General features: G+C 58.6%; 3 protein-coding genes across 4 annotated transcripts in view; 1 reads left to right on the top strand and 2 right to left on the bottom strand.

Moving 5' to 3' along the window:
* ANO8 (anoctamin 8) overlaps positions 1-1,421 on the top strand; it is a 10,328-nt gene extending 8,907 nt beyond the window's left edge. Inside the window, exon 18 of the mRNA XM_004384409.2 lies at positions 630-1,421. Coding sequence (XP_004384466.1) covers positions 630-1,006 — 377 coding nt within the window. The 3' untranslated portion in view covers positions 1,007-1,421. The remainder of the gene's footprint in view (positions 1-629) is intronic.
* A 1,295-nt stretch (positions 1,422-2,716) lies between these two features.
* DDA1 (DET1 and DDB1 associated 1) lies at positions 2,717-11,448 on the bottom strand. Of its 2 annotated transcripts, XM_023738754.1 has the most exons (6): positions 11,317-11,448; positions 6,103-6,183; positions 5,831-5,882; positions 4,763-4,824; positions 4,335-4,358; positions 2,717-3,903 (listed from the first exon to the last, which is right to left on the bottom strand). In XM_023738754.1, exons 1-6 carry the CDS (start codon positions 11,317-11,319, stop codon positions 3,793-3,795), a joined length of 333 nt encoding a protein of 110 aa, XP_023594522.1. In that variant the 5' UTR covers positions 11,320-11,448; the 3' UTR covers positions 2,717-3,792. The 2 variants fall into 2 exon arrangements, with proteins under 2 accessions (XP_023594522.1, XP_023594523.1); XM_023738755.1 differs by lacking the exon at positions 4,335-4,358.
* Positions 11,449-12,433: 985 nt separating this feature from the next.
* MRPL34 (mitochondrial ribosomal protein L34) lies at positions 12,434-13,456 on the bottom strand. Its single transcript, XM_004384410.2, has 2 exons — positions 13,358-13,456; positions 12,434-13,120 (listed from the first exon to the last, which is right to left on the bottom strand). The coding sequence occupies exons 1-2, from the start codon at positions 13,429-13,431 to the stop codon at positions 12,907-12,909; spliced, it is 288 nt and encodes a 95-aa protein (XP_004384467.1). The 5' UTR covers positions 13,432-13,456; the 3' UTR covers positions 12,434-12,906.
* Positions 13,457-14,292: the final 836 nt, after the last annotated feature.

Genomic DNA, 14,292 nt, shown 5'->3' on the forward strand with positions numbered 1-14,292 from the left:
GGGGACAGAAGCGCCCCTGTCTGTGGTGCCGGTTGGGGACCTGGAGACGTGGTGTGTGGAGTCTCTCTGGGGACCCTCGAGAGCTGGGAGCCACGTGCCTGACCCTCTTCACCCCAGGGAGGGATGCCAAACCCCGTCAAAGCACCCCTCTTGGGGAGTCCCCCCACCCCCACAAGACCCTACACGCAGCTCACTCTGGGGGGCCTAGACCCCCTGGCCTCTATGCAAATCCTCTCCACACAGCCTTTCCTCAGAGGCCGTGCTGGCGCTGCCCACCCAGGGCCTGGGGAGCTCAGCTACAGGTTATACCCACATTTGCACCGAGTGGAGGCACATCCCTCACAGCACCACCCCCAGCCCTACCTCCTCTCCTGCCTCAACCCCAGCCCTTAGAAGCCCAAGAGGTGGCAGCTACAGCGCAAGGGATTTAGGTCAGATATCAGGGAGAACTTCCCCAGACTGTCCTTAGTGCCCAGAGGCAGGGGGTGCTACAAAGACGCCCCACCCGGCCTCCAACCAGAAGCAATAAGGCCTTGACGTGCCTGTGCACCCGGGAGGGAGAGTGGGCAGGGTCCTGGGTCCGGCGGCACAGGCAGCACCCCCCGGAATGGCCCCTCTCCCCTCCGCAGGGACAGCACTGGCCCCAGTGGGTGCCCCTGCCCTCCGCGCCCACCGCAGCCGGAGCCCTGCGCTGCCGTCACCGCCACCACCACCGCCGTTGCCCCGGCCTCTGACGCCGCCGCCCACCGGCTGCTGGCAGTGGGACGGGCCGTGGGGCTGCGGGGGCGAGGGTGCCGTCCCCCGCCAGGTCCCTGCCACTGCTGCCACTGCTGAGTGCCCACCCTGTGCCCATGCTGGGGCCCCGCTTGCCCCGCAGCCCCTGCCAGGGGATGCCAGCTTCTACAGCCTCCCGCCCCCACCGCCCACCTCTGGGCACCCTCAGTCTCCGGAGCCCACACCCAGCCCCAGCCCCCAGGCTGTGTGCTGGCCCAGTGGCTGGCACTAGCCCGCTGCCTGCCGAGCTCATATGCAATACACACCCAGGGCCAGCTGCCCTTCTGAGGGCCAGGGCCACTCTTATCTGCCGTTGTCCTTTAGGAGGAGGGTAAATGAAAGGAAACCCCCAAAGCCAACAGAAAACACACACACAGAATAGGCAATTATTTATGTTTTTGATTTATTTTGTCATATTTTTGTAAAACGGCAGAAATGCAATAAAAAGTATATTTCAACAGTGCCCAGGGTCAGCGCTACGGAAGAGGCTAGGGTAGGTACCCCTTTCTCGCATGTGCCGGGCCACACTTGGGCCTCCCCGTGGAACTGGAACTCAGGACCACAATTAGAAAGTTCGAGGCCATTGTTGCATATGAGGTGGCCCAGATTTGGGGGCCAACCTCAGTCTTAGGCCCTCCGGGAGCAGCTGCAGTGCCTCCAGGCCTGGGTTCAGCAACCCAGACAAGAAGCCAAGTTGCCAACACGAGGAGGAAGTTTGGGGGCCAGGGCCTGGGGTCAGCAGGGGAGGGGCTGCATGGTCCTCTCTGGCTATGTCGGGGACAGGAGATTTGGAAGAGGTGGCATTTCCTGGCACACCGCCTCCCTGGGTCACCCTCTGAGAACCCAGGACAGTGGGAAGAACATGGGGTATAGAGTCAGAAGGCACCAGGCAGGATGGGGAAGGGATGACGTGGCAGGGGTACCAGGGACAGACACAAGCTCCCCTCCCCCGACCCAATGTCTTGAACTGGTAACATGACCTCCAACCCTGTCATCTGGAAGAAGTAGACGAGTCCACACCCAAAGGCAAAGGACTCTGAGTCTGCTGTAGCCACTGCCAATGGCTGGGCTGGAGGAACCGGCCAGAGGGTTAGGGCATGAGGAAGGGGCACTCTGGAGAGGACCGTGAGGAGTTCACTGGAGGCAGAGCACAGCCTGTGCGAAGGCACAGAGGTGTGGGAGGCAAAGTGGTGGGGGGAGAACAAGGTGATGGGGGCACAAGAGGCAGGGAGGTGGGCAGAGGCCAGCACAGGCTCTATCCTGAGGGCAGCGAGAGACACGGATGGTGTGTGAGTAAAGGCAGGCTCAGATCCAAGGGTTAGCTCCCTAACAGTGAGGTCTGGGAGGGCACCACTCCATGGCATCAGCCCCAGAAGTGGCTGAGCCATGGACAGATGGCAGCAGGAGACCTCAAACAGGGATGCAGGGCTCGCGGGGCACAGGGCAGCTGAGAGGAAGAACAGGGTGCCCCTGCTCCTCTGGCCCCCATCTTCTCAATCACTAACAAGCAGCAAGGCCATGCGCCTGCCAGGGTCAGACTGATCCGGAACTGGTGGTTCCAGTCTAAGCACCTCCAGCAAGCTTGAGCCCTCTTGGCTAATGGAGGCCAGGGTCTCTCTACGCACACCCTGGAGCCGCCAGTGGGACTGCAGGACCCAGGCATCATACCTGGGCCTGAAGGGAGCCCTTGGGGTGGGTGCACCTGGCCAGGTCAGCCTTGGGGGACCTGGGACCACCTACTCCCAGAGAGCTGGCACTCCAGGCCCTGACAGTGATAACCCAGGGTAGGTACCCCTCCCAGCCAGGGGTCCTCCGCTTCATGGAGCAGCCCCTCACCTTCTCCACTGTCCACACTGCTTGGCTCCCTGCATCCCCTACTGGGGTGGGTGGGCGGGCAGGAAAAGTGGCACTGCCCCCATGCTTGCAGGTGCCTTCTCCCCAGAGCCTGGGGTCCAAATGCCCCCATACCCCACACCCAACCCTTCCAGCTGAGGAGGGGTCACCATGACACCGTCGATCACGTCCATGACAAGCAGCTCCACTGGACGGGCCTTTGCTCTGATCTGGGGGCTGCGGGCCAAACGCCGTCTGCAGTCATCACACCGTGGGGGACTGGTGGGGTCCTGAGACCCCAGAGGCCCTGCACAGGCAGGCACACAGGTATGGCCAGTTGTCTCCATCCACGCAACCCTGCTTAGCAGTGTCCTGGGAACCGTGTCCAGCCACAGCTTTGTCCTCAGCGGTATCCACTCTTTCCAGAGTGCCCTGGTCCATGGGGACACCTGGGCAGGTGAGGAAAAGGAGCAGGTCCAGCAGGTCTTGGCTCTGAGTGAGGTGGCTGCAGCAGGCCCATGGGAGAGTCCAGCTGGTCCCCGGCACTGGTGGAGGTCCCCTCTCAGTTCCTCCTGGTGGCAATCAGATGCCTCCCAAAGACGCAAGTTCGGACAGGAAAGATCCTTTTATTGGGGTGGACACGGAGCACGCACTAGTCCATGATAAAATGACTGAAGAGAAAATTCCAGAAAGGCCTCCTTCGCCCCCTCTCGCACGCTCAGAGCGAGGTCTGGGCCCAGAAGAGTCCCCAGTGGAACGTTAGAACAGGCCGCATCTTAAAGGCCTGGGCTGGCAGCCCGGCGGGTGGGGGAGAAGGCTGCTTGGCTGTCCCTGCAAGCCAGGAGGCCGGGACCCCTGGCCCCCACCCTCTCGGCTACACTCTCGTTTGTGAGAAGAACTGGGGGGCGGGGAGAGGGAGCTGGGTGGTGAAAATAACAATTGTTTTTTGTTTTTTTTAAAAAGCATCTACCAACATCACGCTATGGGGTCTGACGTCCGCTTTAACCATCGCTGGGTACACTTTACAGCATAAATAAAAACTCAAGGAAAATAAATACATCAGCTCCTAGGAGGGCGGACGCAGTGTGGATGGCACGGTGTGGGCAGGGCGGGTGGGACGGGGCGGGCACAGACGCATGGCGCAGAGCAGACACGACAGGAGGCGCGGTGAGGGCAGTGCAAGTCTTAAGTGTCCTCATGCATGTCCTGGCTGTCGGTCCGTGCGATCTTGCGAGGGGGCGCTGAGCTCTCGCCCTCCAGGTCCACTTGCTCCTGGTCTCGCTTCTTGGCGGCGTTCTGGGGGACAGGGGGGAGGGGTTATGAGTTGGGACAGCCCCTGAAATCCTGACCCGAGCCCAGGCACCAGCCCTGTGTGCAGATGGGGAAATGGGAGGCTCTGCCAGACACAGGGGGCCCAGCTGGGGTCACGGGGTTGGGCAGTGAGCAGGGCCATCATGAGCAGGTCTGGCTGGGCAGCCATGAACCTTCCCCCTGGACCCAACAGTCCCCTCCAGCTCCCCAAGGCTTGCAGCCTGCAACAGGTGTTTCACATGCTCAGCACGGCTTGCCATAACCCACCCCCACACCGTGGGCCTACTGCTCCGCTGGTCTGAGGACACCCAGGGGCTGCCTTCTCCCCGCTGTGGGAGTTGAGGTCTGCGGGGCACAAGGGGGCCAGGGTGTCTACTGAGCAGTCTCTTCGTCGTGGGGCCACTGAACAGCCTCACCTGGAGGTCACTGTCCCATGTGCACTGTTAGGGGGAAACACAAGCTAACCACATTGCAGAAACACATGGAGACTTCAATTTAAAAAAGAAAAATCCCGGGTCTCAGAAAGGCCTGCTCTGTGGGGTCAGGTGGGGAGAGGCACCAGAAGTTGCACAGAAGGGAGACCCTTCACTGCAATTGCACCTCCTTGTGTGGACTAAAGTTGCCATCACGTGCTCTCTGTGGGCCTCCAGCCTGGTCACCCAGCACACTGCACACCACCCTTCCCAAAGCACCAGAGCCTGGTTAGCTTAGCATAGCTCTTCCCTAAGCTGGGATGGATGATCCTTCTACTCCCTAAGCACCTGGAGAACTCCTACTCAACTCTCAAAGCCCCACTCAAGCACCCAGTCCTCCCAGTCCCGACACCCGGACCTTGTGGCCTCACCTTTTTATCCCATTGCTGATGTAGGTAGCGCAAGAGAATATTTGTCTTTTCTGTCACGATGACTGAGGAGGAAAGACAGAAGTCACAGGAAAGGCAGCGAGGGAGTAGCTGAGGCAGCCCTTTGCCATCCCTGTCTGTACCAGCCCTCCCAGGATGGGTGCTTGGCAAGGAGGACATGCCCTCCGCAACTGGCAAGGATCCAGCCCTCTGTGGCTGTACCCCCTGCTCAGGGTAGCCGCCCTGGAGGAGATTTCCAGAAAACCCAGAGTTGCCACCACAAGGGGCCTAAGCTGGCTGCCCTGCCCGCCCTAAATGCTGTGGGTAGGGTCCCATCCCCGGGTGGGGAAGTGGGACCACTGTTCACAGGCCCCATGCCAATGGGACTGCTAATCTACATGGCTGCCATAGAGACCATAATGCCCAAGCCACAAGGTCTGCATGGATTCTTATTCAAATTTAAAAGAAAAAGACACCACCATGACAAACCACCTTGGGGCCATTCTGCCGTGTGGGCTCAGGCCTTCCCTGTGGCTCTCCACCTTGCAGCTCTGTCCCCTGGCTGCCCGCCTCCAGCCACCCTCTGCTCCTGCCCTGCTGACAGCACCCATCTCCCCAGTGGGGATGAGTGATCCTGTGTCCTGGGCATGGAGCTGGCACAGGGGACACCAGACATGAAGGGCGGCGAGGGGGTGTGTGTGAAACAGGAGGCAACAGGTCAAGGTCAGTGAGGGCAGAGCAGACTTGCAGGGCATTGCAGGTGTCATATGGAGCTAGGTCTGACATCAGCATGTGGAAACCAGGAGGGTCCCAGGGAGTCCAGGTGTCCCCAAGGGCGGGAGCAGAACGAGTCTTCCGCATGCACGCCAGCCCAGTGCCCCTCACGGAGGCTCTTCAGTCACCTCCTTTACGGCCCCTGCCCACTAGGCACCCAGACGCAGTCACCCCAGTGTGAACCGGAACCAAGTCCATAGCCTAGGCAGAGGCTTGAGTGTGTCATGCCTGTGCAGCCTCTGAGCCTCACCCCTGGGCAGCCAGGCCAGAACAGATGGATGGACGGAGGACACTTACTTTGTTCGGATGGATACTCCCGCGTGGGCAGGTAGACTGAGGGACGTCGGTTCTGTGGGAGGGCAGGAAAGGGTCTGTTAACAGCGTGGCGGAGCTGGGTCCTCACACCCTTCATAGAGAGTAGGCAGCCCAGCAGGAACTCAGGAGAGGCTGGGCTTGCAGAGTGGCCCCCATTTCTGCCAAGACCCTGCTCAGGGGGTGCACGCCCCACCCCAAGCCTACCTCCCACCTGGTAGCCCCCCAACCCCTGCAGCCCCCAGACACACACTCACCGAGGCTTTGCACACAGAGTCAGCATGGAATCGGCTAAAATTGCTTTTGTTGTAGACGGGCAATCCTTTCAGAAAATCGGCCTAGAAGACGGGGGAAAGGCATATGAGAAACTAGGCCCTCAGCAACCAAGCAGCAGCCAGGCTTCTCTCTCCTGTTCTCTCCTGCATGAGTTCTCCGGAACGTACCCTGGAGCTGCCACCTGCTGTGCAGTGACTTACTTAATATGGCCCTTCTAGCCATCGTCTTTGTGAGTCCCATATAATGACTTGGTGAGGATTATGCAAATGAGATGCTTGTAGCCCAGGAAGAAAACTGAACAGCTTGCTAATAATGTAAACAAGGTGCATAGCACCCTTGTAGGGGTGAGACCATGCAAATAAGGTATATGGAACCCTGATGAGGGGATTGGTCAGTTTTGCCATCCTACTAGGTTTAAAGGGAGACATGCAAAGAGGGAGAGGAGCTATCACACAGAAAGCGAAGAGGGAGAGCTGTAAAACCAGAGACGGCAGGAAGTGGCAAAGAAAAGGTGGCAGCAGAACCAGCAGACTGGCAGGAGATGGCGCGTTGGGCTTTCCAGCCCACAGAGTGAGAAAGCTGAGTGACTTCTGGCACGAGGCTTCCTGGTGGAGTGAGGTGCCTCCAGGCACTTGGCAGCAGAGATAAGTGGCTAGGCTCATCAACCCTTGGGGCAAGAGAACTGAGCGCCTTTGGGCTGAAGCTTACTGGTGGAGTGGGGTGCCTCCAAGCACTTATCGGCAGAGCTAAAAGAGCTTTGCAACACTTGCCTGAACAGGGCAAAGGCCAAGCGGCCAAAGCTTGCTGAGAAAAGGCTGTCCTGACTGAATGAAGAACTGTATCCTGAGCATTCCTGAACCTGAACTGTAACCTGTTACTTCCCTAATAAACCCCATATTTGTGAGTATTGTCTGTGAGTTCTGCGTGGCCACTGCAATGAATTATCGAACCCAGCAGAGAAGTGGAGGGTGCTGTGGGAGGGACAGTTGGTGTCAGAACTGGTAAAAAGGTTGGAGGGTAGAGGTACATCTGACCTCCGCCACACAGGAATCAGCCTGGGCCTGCTTATGTTGATCTTGATTTTCCTTCCTCCTCATGAAGTTACAGGAGGTCAGATGCTGCCTCTACACCATTTTTACATCACCCAGCATGGACATGTCACAACCCCCAAAAAACAACCAACAAGGGCGGTAAGTGCTTCACATGGCTTCTCCCATGCGGTCCTCATGATAGTCTGTTACCACGAGAGAGGTGAGGACACCAAGGCTCAGAGAGGGTGGGCCACTTGCTTATGGTCACACAGTGAGTTAACAGCAGGAGGAAGACTCAGACCCAGAAGAGTCAGACCCCACCTACCTACCTCAAAAGCCCCTGGGCCCTGGCAGACAGGACTGTCTATGAGCAGAGGAGCCCCTGGCTGCCCTAAACACAGTCACAGTGTTAAAATATTAACCCTGCCCCTAGGAAAGCATGGCTGTCTTGGTTCAAGTTTCCATTAATCCATCTTCAATAGAGACTTGGGGATGGAGAAAGACTTGTCCATTGTAAAAGAAGTCCCTGGGTTGTGCAAATGGTTAACTGTTGCACTACTAGCTAAAAGGTTGGCAGTTTGCCCCAATGCTCGGCAAGCCTCAGCCCACAAGGGACCCTGGAGTGGAAAGGCCCTTGACTCTGTGTAGAAGTGTCTCCCTCTCACAGAGCCTCAACACAAAGTGGGAGGAATTAAGGCCATCTCTGGGAAACTGAGGCAGGCAAGCCAGGGGATGGGTCCTCAGGGAGGAACAGAGCCAGAGAGCTCGGGGCTGTAGGCCAGGCCGGGCTGGGCATGCCAGGGGAGGGGTGTGTCTGTGTGGGGTTCCCTGCGTGCCCCGCTCTGGACAGGGGGCTTCCTGAATACCTCCCCATACAGAGTCTGAACCCGACAAGGCAGGAGCTAGTGTCACCCATCACGCATACAAGGGAACTGAGGCACAGCAGTCACGTGTCACTCATCCAAGGTTACCTGCTTTGAGGCCAGGCTGCTCCCATTGTGTGACCCACCAGTGCCTCAGTTTCCCTGCCTGCAAACCAAGGGCTGCAGAGCCCTGCAGGCTGCATCAACAGTCTAGGACTCGGCTAGAGGAAGGGCTGGCAGCCTCGGGGGTGCACCTCCACCCTGAGGCCCAGAAACTCATCCACAGGGAGATGCTGTGCAGGGGAAGGTGGGGGCAGTGATGTCCTGCCTCCATGAGACCCAGCCAGGGGTGCCATGGCTGGAATGTGGACAGTAACTGCTACCATGCAGCAGCTCACTCCTGAGCCTGAGGCCACCTTGAACACGCCTCTCCCTCTTAGGACCCCAGCCCTAGCTCAGCCCTGGATGAGAAGCGAGCTTCACCCAATTAGCAAGTTCTTCTCAGGCCCCATCCACATGGCACGGTGCTGGGGAGCCACCACAGACCTTCTCTGGGCTTCAGGGGCCCCCACTGGGTGGGGCACAGATGTGAGCCAGAGAACCACACAGGTGAGCATAAGTGGCCTCAAGGACACAGTGCCAGGAGAGGGATCCCAGGTCAGCAGGGGGCAGAGGCCTGGCCAGCCTGGGGGTACATAAGCTGATACCTGAAAGATGAGGAGAAGTCCCTGTCCCAGTCTGCCCTGCTTAGACCCCTCCACAGCCCCTAGGGCCCTGAGGACCCAGTTCAGCCCTTGGCCTGGCTTGGCCCTGCTGGCCTCTGGCCACAACTCCGGCACCATGCCACCTCCAGGAATGCTCCTTTCTCCACACAGGAACACCCACCAACCACCCCTCAACTCCAGCTCAAAACGGCTCAAACCCCTCCCCCTGCCCTCTCCCCACACCTTGGGAACCCCTTGGGAACCTCAGCCACAGCGGCTCACACCCCAGTGTGGTCACCTGCAGACATGTCCCCCTTTCTTCCTGGTACCCCCTGAGGGCAGAAGGCAGAAGGCAGGGCAGGGCTGACTCAACCCAGGCCCCTGGCCAGGCTAGAGTGGAGCTGGAGCCTACAGCCACACTCAGCCGTTGCTCAGCCCCTTCCTGGCTGTGTGACCGGGATGAGGGATCTTCTAGACTTGCTGTCCCCCATGACACAGGGCCCACTTCCTAGGGTTGTTCTGAGTCTCCAGATACAACCTACGGACAGAGCCAGCACAGAGCTCCCTGGAAGGCAGCCACCAGTGCCCCATGTTTGTGCAGAAGGCGTTAATGGAGTTGGGGTACGGGGTAAGCTGGAGAACAAGGTCCCGAGACAGGGGACATCCTCACTGCAGCCAGTCAAATCCCAACCATCATTTCCTCAACAAATTCCACGAACATCTGTGTACCAGTCCCTGCTGTGTGGGCCACCCACCATTGACTGAGCCAGACTCAGCGCCATCAGAGTGGAATGAGAAGCAACAGTGGGCCAGGAGAGGAAGGGTGTGGGTGCCCTTGGTCAGGATGGGCCTCCCTGAGGTGACATCACAGGAGGAACATTCCAGGCTGGAGGAGCAGCAGGTGCAAAGACCCTGGGGTGGCAAGGACTTGGCAGGTGAGAAGAGTAGAAAGGCCAGTGTGGCTGGAGCTCCCAGAGGGAGGGGACACAGAGGGGAAGATGAGGTCACAGACGCAGCAGGGGCTGGGCCACACAGGGCCCTGTGGGCCCAGGGGGAGCTGGGGTTTCATCCAGGTTACAATAGAAAGCCCCAGGAGTGTTTTATTTGAGAAAGCAGTATAATCTCATTTGTCTTTAAAAACTCCCTCTGGTCCGCGGGTGAATTATGGACTGCCAGTCTTTGAGTGGCTCAAATGGTTAACTGCTAGATTATTAGCTGAAAGGTCAGCAGTTTGAACCCACCCAGGGGTGCCTCAGAAGAAAGCCCTGGTGATCTGCTTCTGAAAGGTCACAGCCTTGAAAACTCTATGGGGTACAGATCTACGCTGTACACGTGGGGTCGCATGAGTCAAAATCGATTTAATGGCAACTAACGATGGGCGAGACCGAGACAAGGAGGCCAGGGAGGAGGCTGGGGCAGGCAGCCAGGTGGGAGGTGGCCCTGCTGGACCAGGGTGGGGGGACGTGGTCAGAGCCAGGGTGCGTCCTGGAGACAAAGCCAACAGAAACTTCTTGTGGCTTGGGCATGGAGGAGAGGAATCGAGGGTGGCCCATGTTTGGAGGACCCACCTTTCCATCTTCTCCTCCTCTGCCCGCCCCCCAACATGCTGAGGGATGTGGGCTGGGGCCCTAGGTCAGGGGCAACAGGGCCTTCACTTGTCCTGAGAAACTCCCTGCCACCCCTGTAGGCCATGGGGATGCCTGACAGTGCCAAATGGAGAGCTTCAGCACAACTTTGGAGCCAGGTCACTGTTTCCCTTTACAGATGGTGAACCCAAACCTCAAACAGCCCCCAGACCCAAATCGCGGGGCATTCAAGAGGCATAGAGAGCATTTACACCTCCCAACGACCAGTCAGCACTATTCTTACCCCCACTTCAGAATGAGAAGACAGCTGAGGAGGGTGTCACCAACCCCAAGTCACCCAGACTATTGAACAGTCGCGGTCGTAAGCCCTTTACGACGTCAGTTCTCTAAATGGTGACAACCCTGTGGTCTGGACCATAGTGGTCTCCGTTTAACAGGACGGGGCCTGGGAATCCGGGAGATGAAGCCGTTCCCTCTTAGAGGATGATGGGCCCGGAATGGCGGGGGCGGGGTCTGGCTATGGAGGACCGAAGCGGCACGCGATGTCGCACTTCCTTTGGCTACACTGCCCTACCATGTCGTGATGCCAAGACCCCTCCCCCACCGCTACCACCAGGCCGGCCCCCCAGACCCTCCTGAACTGGAGAGGCCCAGGCCCGGCACGCCGGGAACAAGGCCCGAGCCAGGGCTCTCAGTAGACCCCATCCTCATCCCAGGCGACTTCCGGAGGGGGCCGCGACCCGGAAATGAATGAGTTGTCAAGGCCTGAAAGCCTAGAAAAGGGTCAGGGGTCTAGAAAGGAGCTGGGGCAGGGTCAGCGGAAGCGCGCGGCAGGGTCTGGGGTGGAAGGTCAGAGGTGAGTGCGACGGGCGGGGTCGGCCCGAGGGGGTTGGGCCTGAGGGGGCCGGGCCGAGCAGTGAGGGGGCCTCAGGGGTTACTGGATGGGGGGGTTGGCTCGCGGCGCCATTTTGTCGGGCGGAGGAGGGGTACAGGCCCGACGGCTGCACTCACCATCTTCTGTTGCCGCCGTCGCCACCGCCGTCGCCGCCTCCTCAGCCGCCGCCGCTGCCGCCGCCGCCACCGCCACTACAGCTGCCTTCTCAGCCGCCGCTGCACAGTAACTTCCAGCCACGGCACAGCCCAGTCTGATGGCGCCGCTGGACCCCCGTCATTGGTCCGCTCTCTAGCCCCACCCCCGCGATATGGAGCTCTGCACGCTCCCATTGGTCAGATACGGCGAAGTCATGCGCCCATTGGTCGCCACGCCTCCCTTCGCGTCAGGTTCGGTTGAGGGCGCAAAACCCCGCCCGAGTCTTGAAAGCAAAGGGAAAATCCGGAAGTGGGCGGAGGCTGCGCCGCGAAGCCTCTTGGGAATTGTAGTCCCGGAAGTTCGCAGGCCATTTCTGTTGTGAGTCCTTGCTACGCGAGAGCCTTATTTCGAAAGATGTTATTGGGGTCTCACAGACCTACAGACGACTGGGACCGTAACCCTTTCAGCCTGCTCCCGGGGTCCCAACTTTGGCTTTCGGCCCCTCTAGCTACGGCTACTGAGCAAAAGGTCGGCAGTTCGAATCCACCAGCCGCTCCTTGGAAACGCTATGGAGCACTTCTACTATCCTATAGTGTTGGTTTTTTGGTGAGATTGCTCCTGCAGCAGCTGCTTGAAGATCTTTCAGCTGACCACTCAGACAATCGCTCAAACACCTCCCATGGTTCCCCAATGCCCTGAGGGTCAAATCAGACCCCTTGGACTCCCTCTCCCCAGAGCCCCCACAATCCCACTTCCCAGCCTTGACCCCTCTATGTCAAAACTGCCTGGGTAGGAATCCACTCCCCCACCAGACTGATAGCCCCGTGAAAGCAAGAATCTGTCAAATACCCAGCATCTAGGATAAATTACTAACTGGGAGCTGCCATTCATAGTATTACTACTCCAGCAAAACAGCAAAGGAGAGATAAGCGCCTCATTTTATAGGCGCCAAATGAGCCTCAGAGGGCCAAGGCCTTGTTCAAGGTCTCACAGTCCATCCTCTGGGACAGATAGAGTACTCAATCCTCCCCTCACCGGCATTCCCCCCGCTTCCCAGAGCTATACGAGTTATATATAAAACGAGTGGAAATTTGAACATTAGATGTTTAATGACATTAAGGAATTACAGCTAATTTTTTAAGTGTGGTAAGTGTTGGGATTATGAGTCCTTATCGTCAAGGGATACGTTCTGAATTATTTACAGAACAAATTAAAGGATGCTGAGATCTGTATGAAATTAACACAGAAGGGATTAGAATGAGTCGTGAGCTGCTGGTGGTCAGGGCTGCGTACCATTCATTCATTGTACTGTTCTGTGGACTGTTGTGTATGTTCGAAGTTCTTCCTAATTCAAAAGCAAAAAAAGGGATTTGGCAAGGTCTGACCCCGCCCCTCTTCCAGTCTCACCCTAAATCTTCTTCCTGGACCAGCCCCCGAATTTGGAGAACATTCACGTCCGAGTCGTCCCTTCTCCCCGCAAAAAAATAAGCGCCAAACGAGGTCTAAGGCGAGGGAAACGCTTTCATGGGGCGGGGGGGAGGGGGGGGGTCCCGCGGGTGGTGTCGCGCTCTTCAATGGCTCAGTGACTTGCGACCCTTGTGCATACGGCGAAGGATGACCTGGACACCGGCCGGCGTGCTCAGGCGCCGGATCCAGCCGTGCTTGTGTTTGCGCTTGATGTTGCTCGGCTGATACTCGTTCCCGCGCGCCTTGCCCCGGGCCGGCTGCGGAGTAGGGAGTCCCCAGGCGTCCGGGAGCCCCAGCCAGGCCCGGGGCTGGAGCCACCTACGAGAGCAGAGAAACAGGGGAAAAGGTCAGAGAAGGCGCTGTGTGACGTCGGGCGCTGCGCTCAACCTCTCTGGGCCTCGGCTTCCCGATCCGCGCCACGACAGTGCCTGGATGCGAAAGGCGCACCATAAATGCGCAAGGGGTTGGCAGTCACGTGGGGGGTTAACAGTAGGCGCCAGTCCCCGACTCCGCTCTCACTCCCAGATTTGGAGAGAGATCCCCCTGAAGACTCACCTGCCCCCCAGCAGCGCCGCCGACCTGCCGGCAGGGCTCCACAGGATCCTCAAAGACCCGGCTGAGGAAGCCATGTCCAGCCGCGGGTCACGCCGCCTCCGCCGCTAGCGATTCCGCAGCCCATAGGCTCCGCCGCGGCAGAACAAAGGCTTCTGGGAAATGTAGTTTTTCCCACAGCAAAAAAAAAAAAACCTGCGTTGCCGCGAGGGCCTCTGGGAGTTGTAGTTCCACTTCTGCGAACTATCAGCGTGAGCTTCCGTGCCGGCATGGGAATGTAGTTCTTCACCGGTACCAGCAGGTGGAAGCGAGCGGCGCCTCCTCGGCATGCGCATGCGTACAAGGCATTCTGTCCCGAGTTCCGCTGTGAGTTGTAGTTCCTTCTTCTGTTCACCAGCAGAGGGTGTCCAGGGGTGGCTGTGGCGCAGCCGTTGGCAGCCGCTGGAAATGGCTGGTAGATCCCCGCCCCATCCCCAGCAGCAGCCGGGCAGATGGCACACAGCTGGCTGGCAACTTTTTTCTGGCCCCTGCCAAGTCTCCGCCCCTTGGCGGGGAGCCCAGGAGGCCTGAGTTCACACTGGCTGGATGTCCTTGGGGTGGTCCCCCATCCTCTCTTGCCTTCTGTTTCTCAATTTGTAAGCCTTGTGGGCTCCAAACTTGCCCCTGCCGGTCTTGCCCCCATTCAGGCCTAGAATTTTTCTAATGCACAGATCTGAGCCCCTCTCTTGCTCACATACCCTCCATGGCTCCCCACTGCCCCAGGGAAAATGTCCAGTTTCTCCGGCAGGCATGCTAGGCCTTCTACACACACATACACACCCTACCTTTCACCACACCATACCACACCACACCCTCCTTTCTGCCTGGTGTTTTCTTATTCATCCTTTAAAATCATCCTCGTATGTCCCCCTCTGACCTCTCCCCACCCCTCCCCACCC

Source organism: Trichechus manatus, unplaced genomic scaffold (assembly GCF_000243295.1).
Source record: "Trichechus manatus latirostris isolate Lorelei unplaced genomic scaffold, TriManLat1.0 scaffold00122, whole genome shotgun sequence".
NCBI classification, from domain to species: domain Eukaryota; kingdom Metazoa; phylum Chordata; class Mammalia; order Sirenia; family Trichechidae; genus Trichechus; species Trichechus manatus.

What these genes read in the sequence shown, in the direction of transcription:
- DDA1 (XM_023738754.1), bottom strand. An exon ending in ACTCTGTGTGCAAAGCCTCG is followed by an intron (nt 5,883 to 6,102) that starts GTGAGTGTGTGT and finishes GCCCTCCCACAG; the next exon opens with AACCGACGTCCCTCAGTCTA. An exon ending in GGAGTATCCATCCGAACAAA is followed by an intron (nt 4,825 to 5,830) that starts GTAAGTGTCCTC and finishes TTTCCTCCTCAG; the next exon opens with TCATCGTGACAGAAAAGACA.
- MRPL34 (XM_004384410.2), bottom strand. Translation starts at nt 13,431, where the DNA reads ATGGCTTCCTCAGCCGGGTCTTTGAGGATCCTGTGGAGCCCTGCCGGC. An exon ending in GCGGCGCTGCTGGGGGGCAG is followed by an intron (nt 13,121 to 13,357) that starts GTGAGTCTTCAG and finishes CTGCTCTCGTAG; the next exon opens with GTGGCTCCAGCCCCGGGCCT.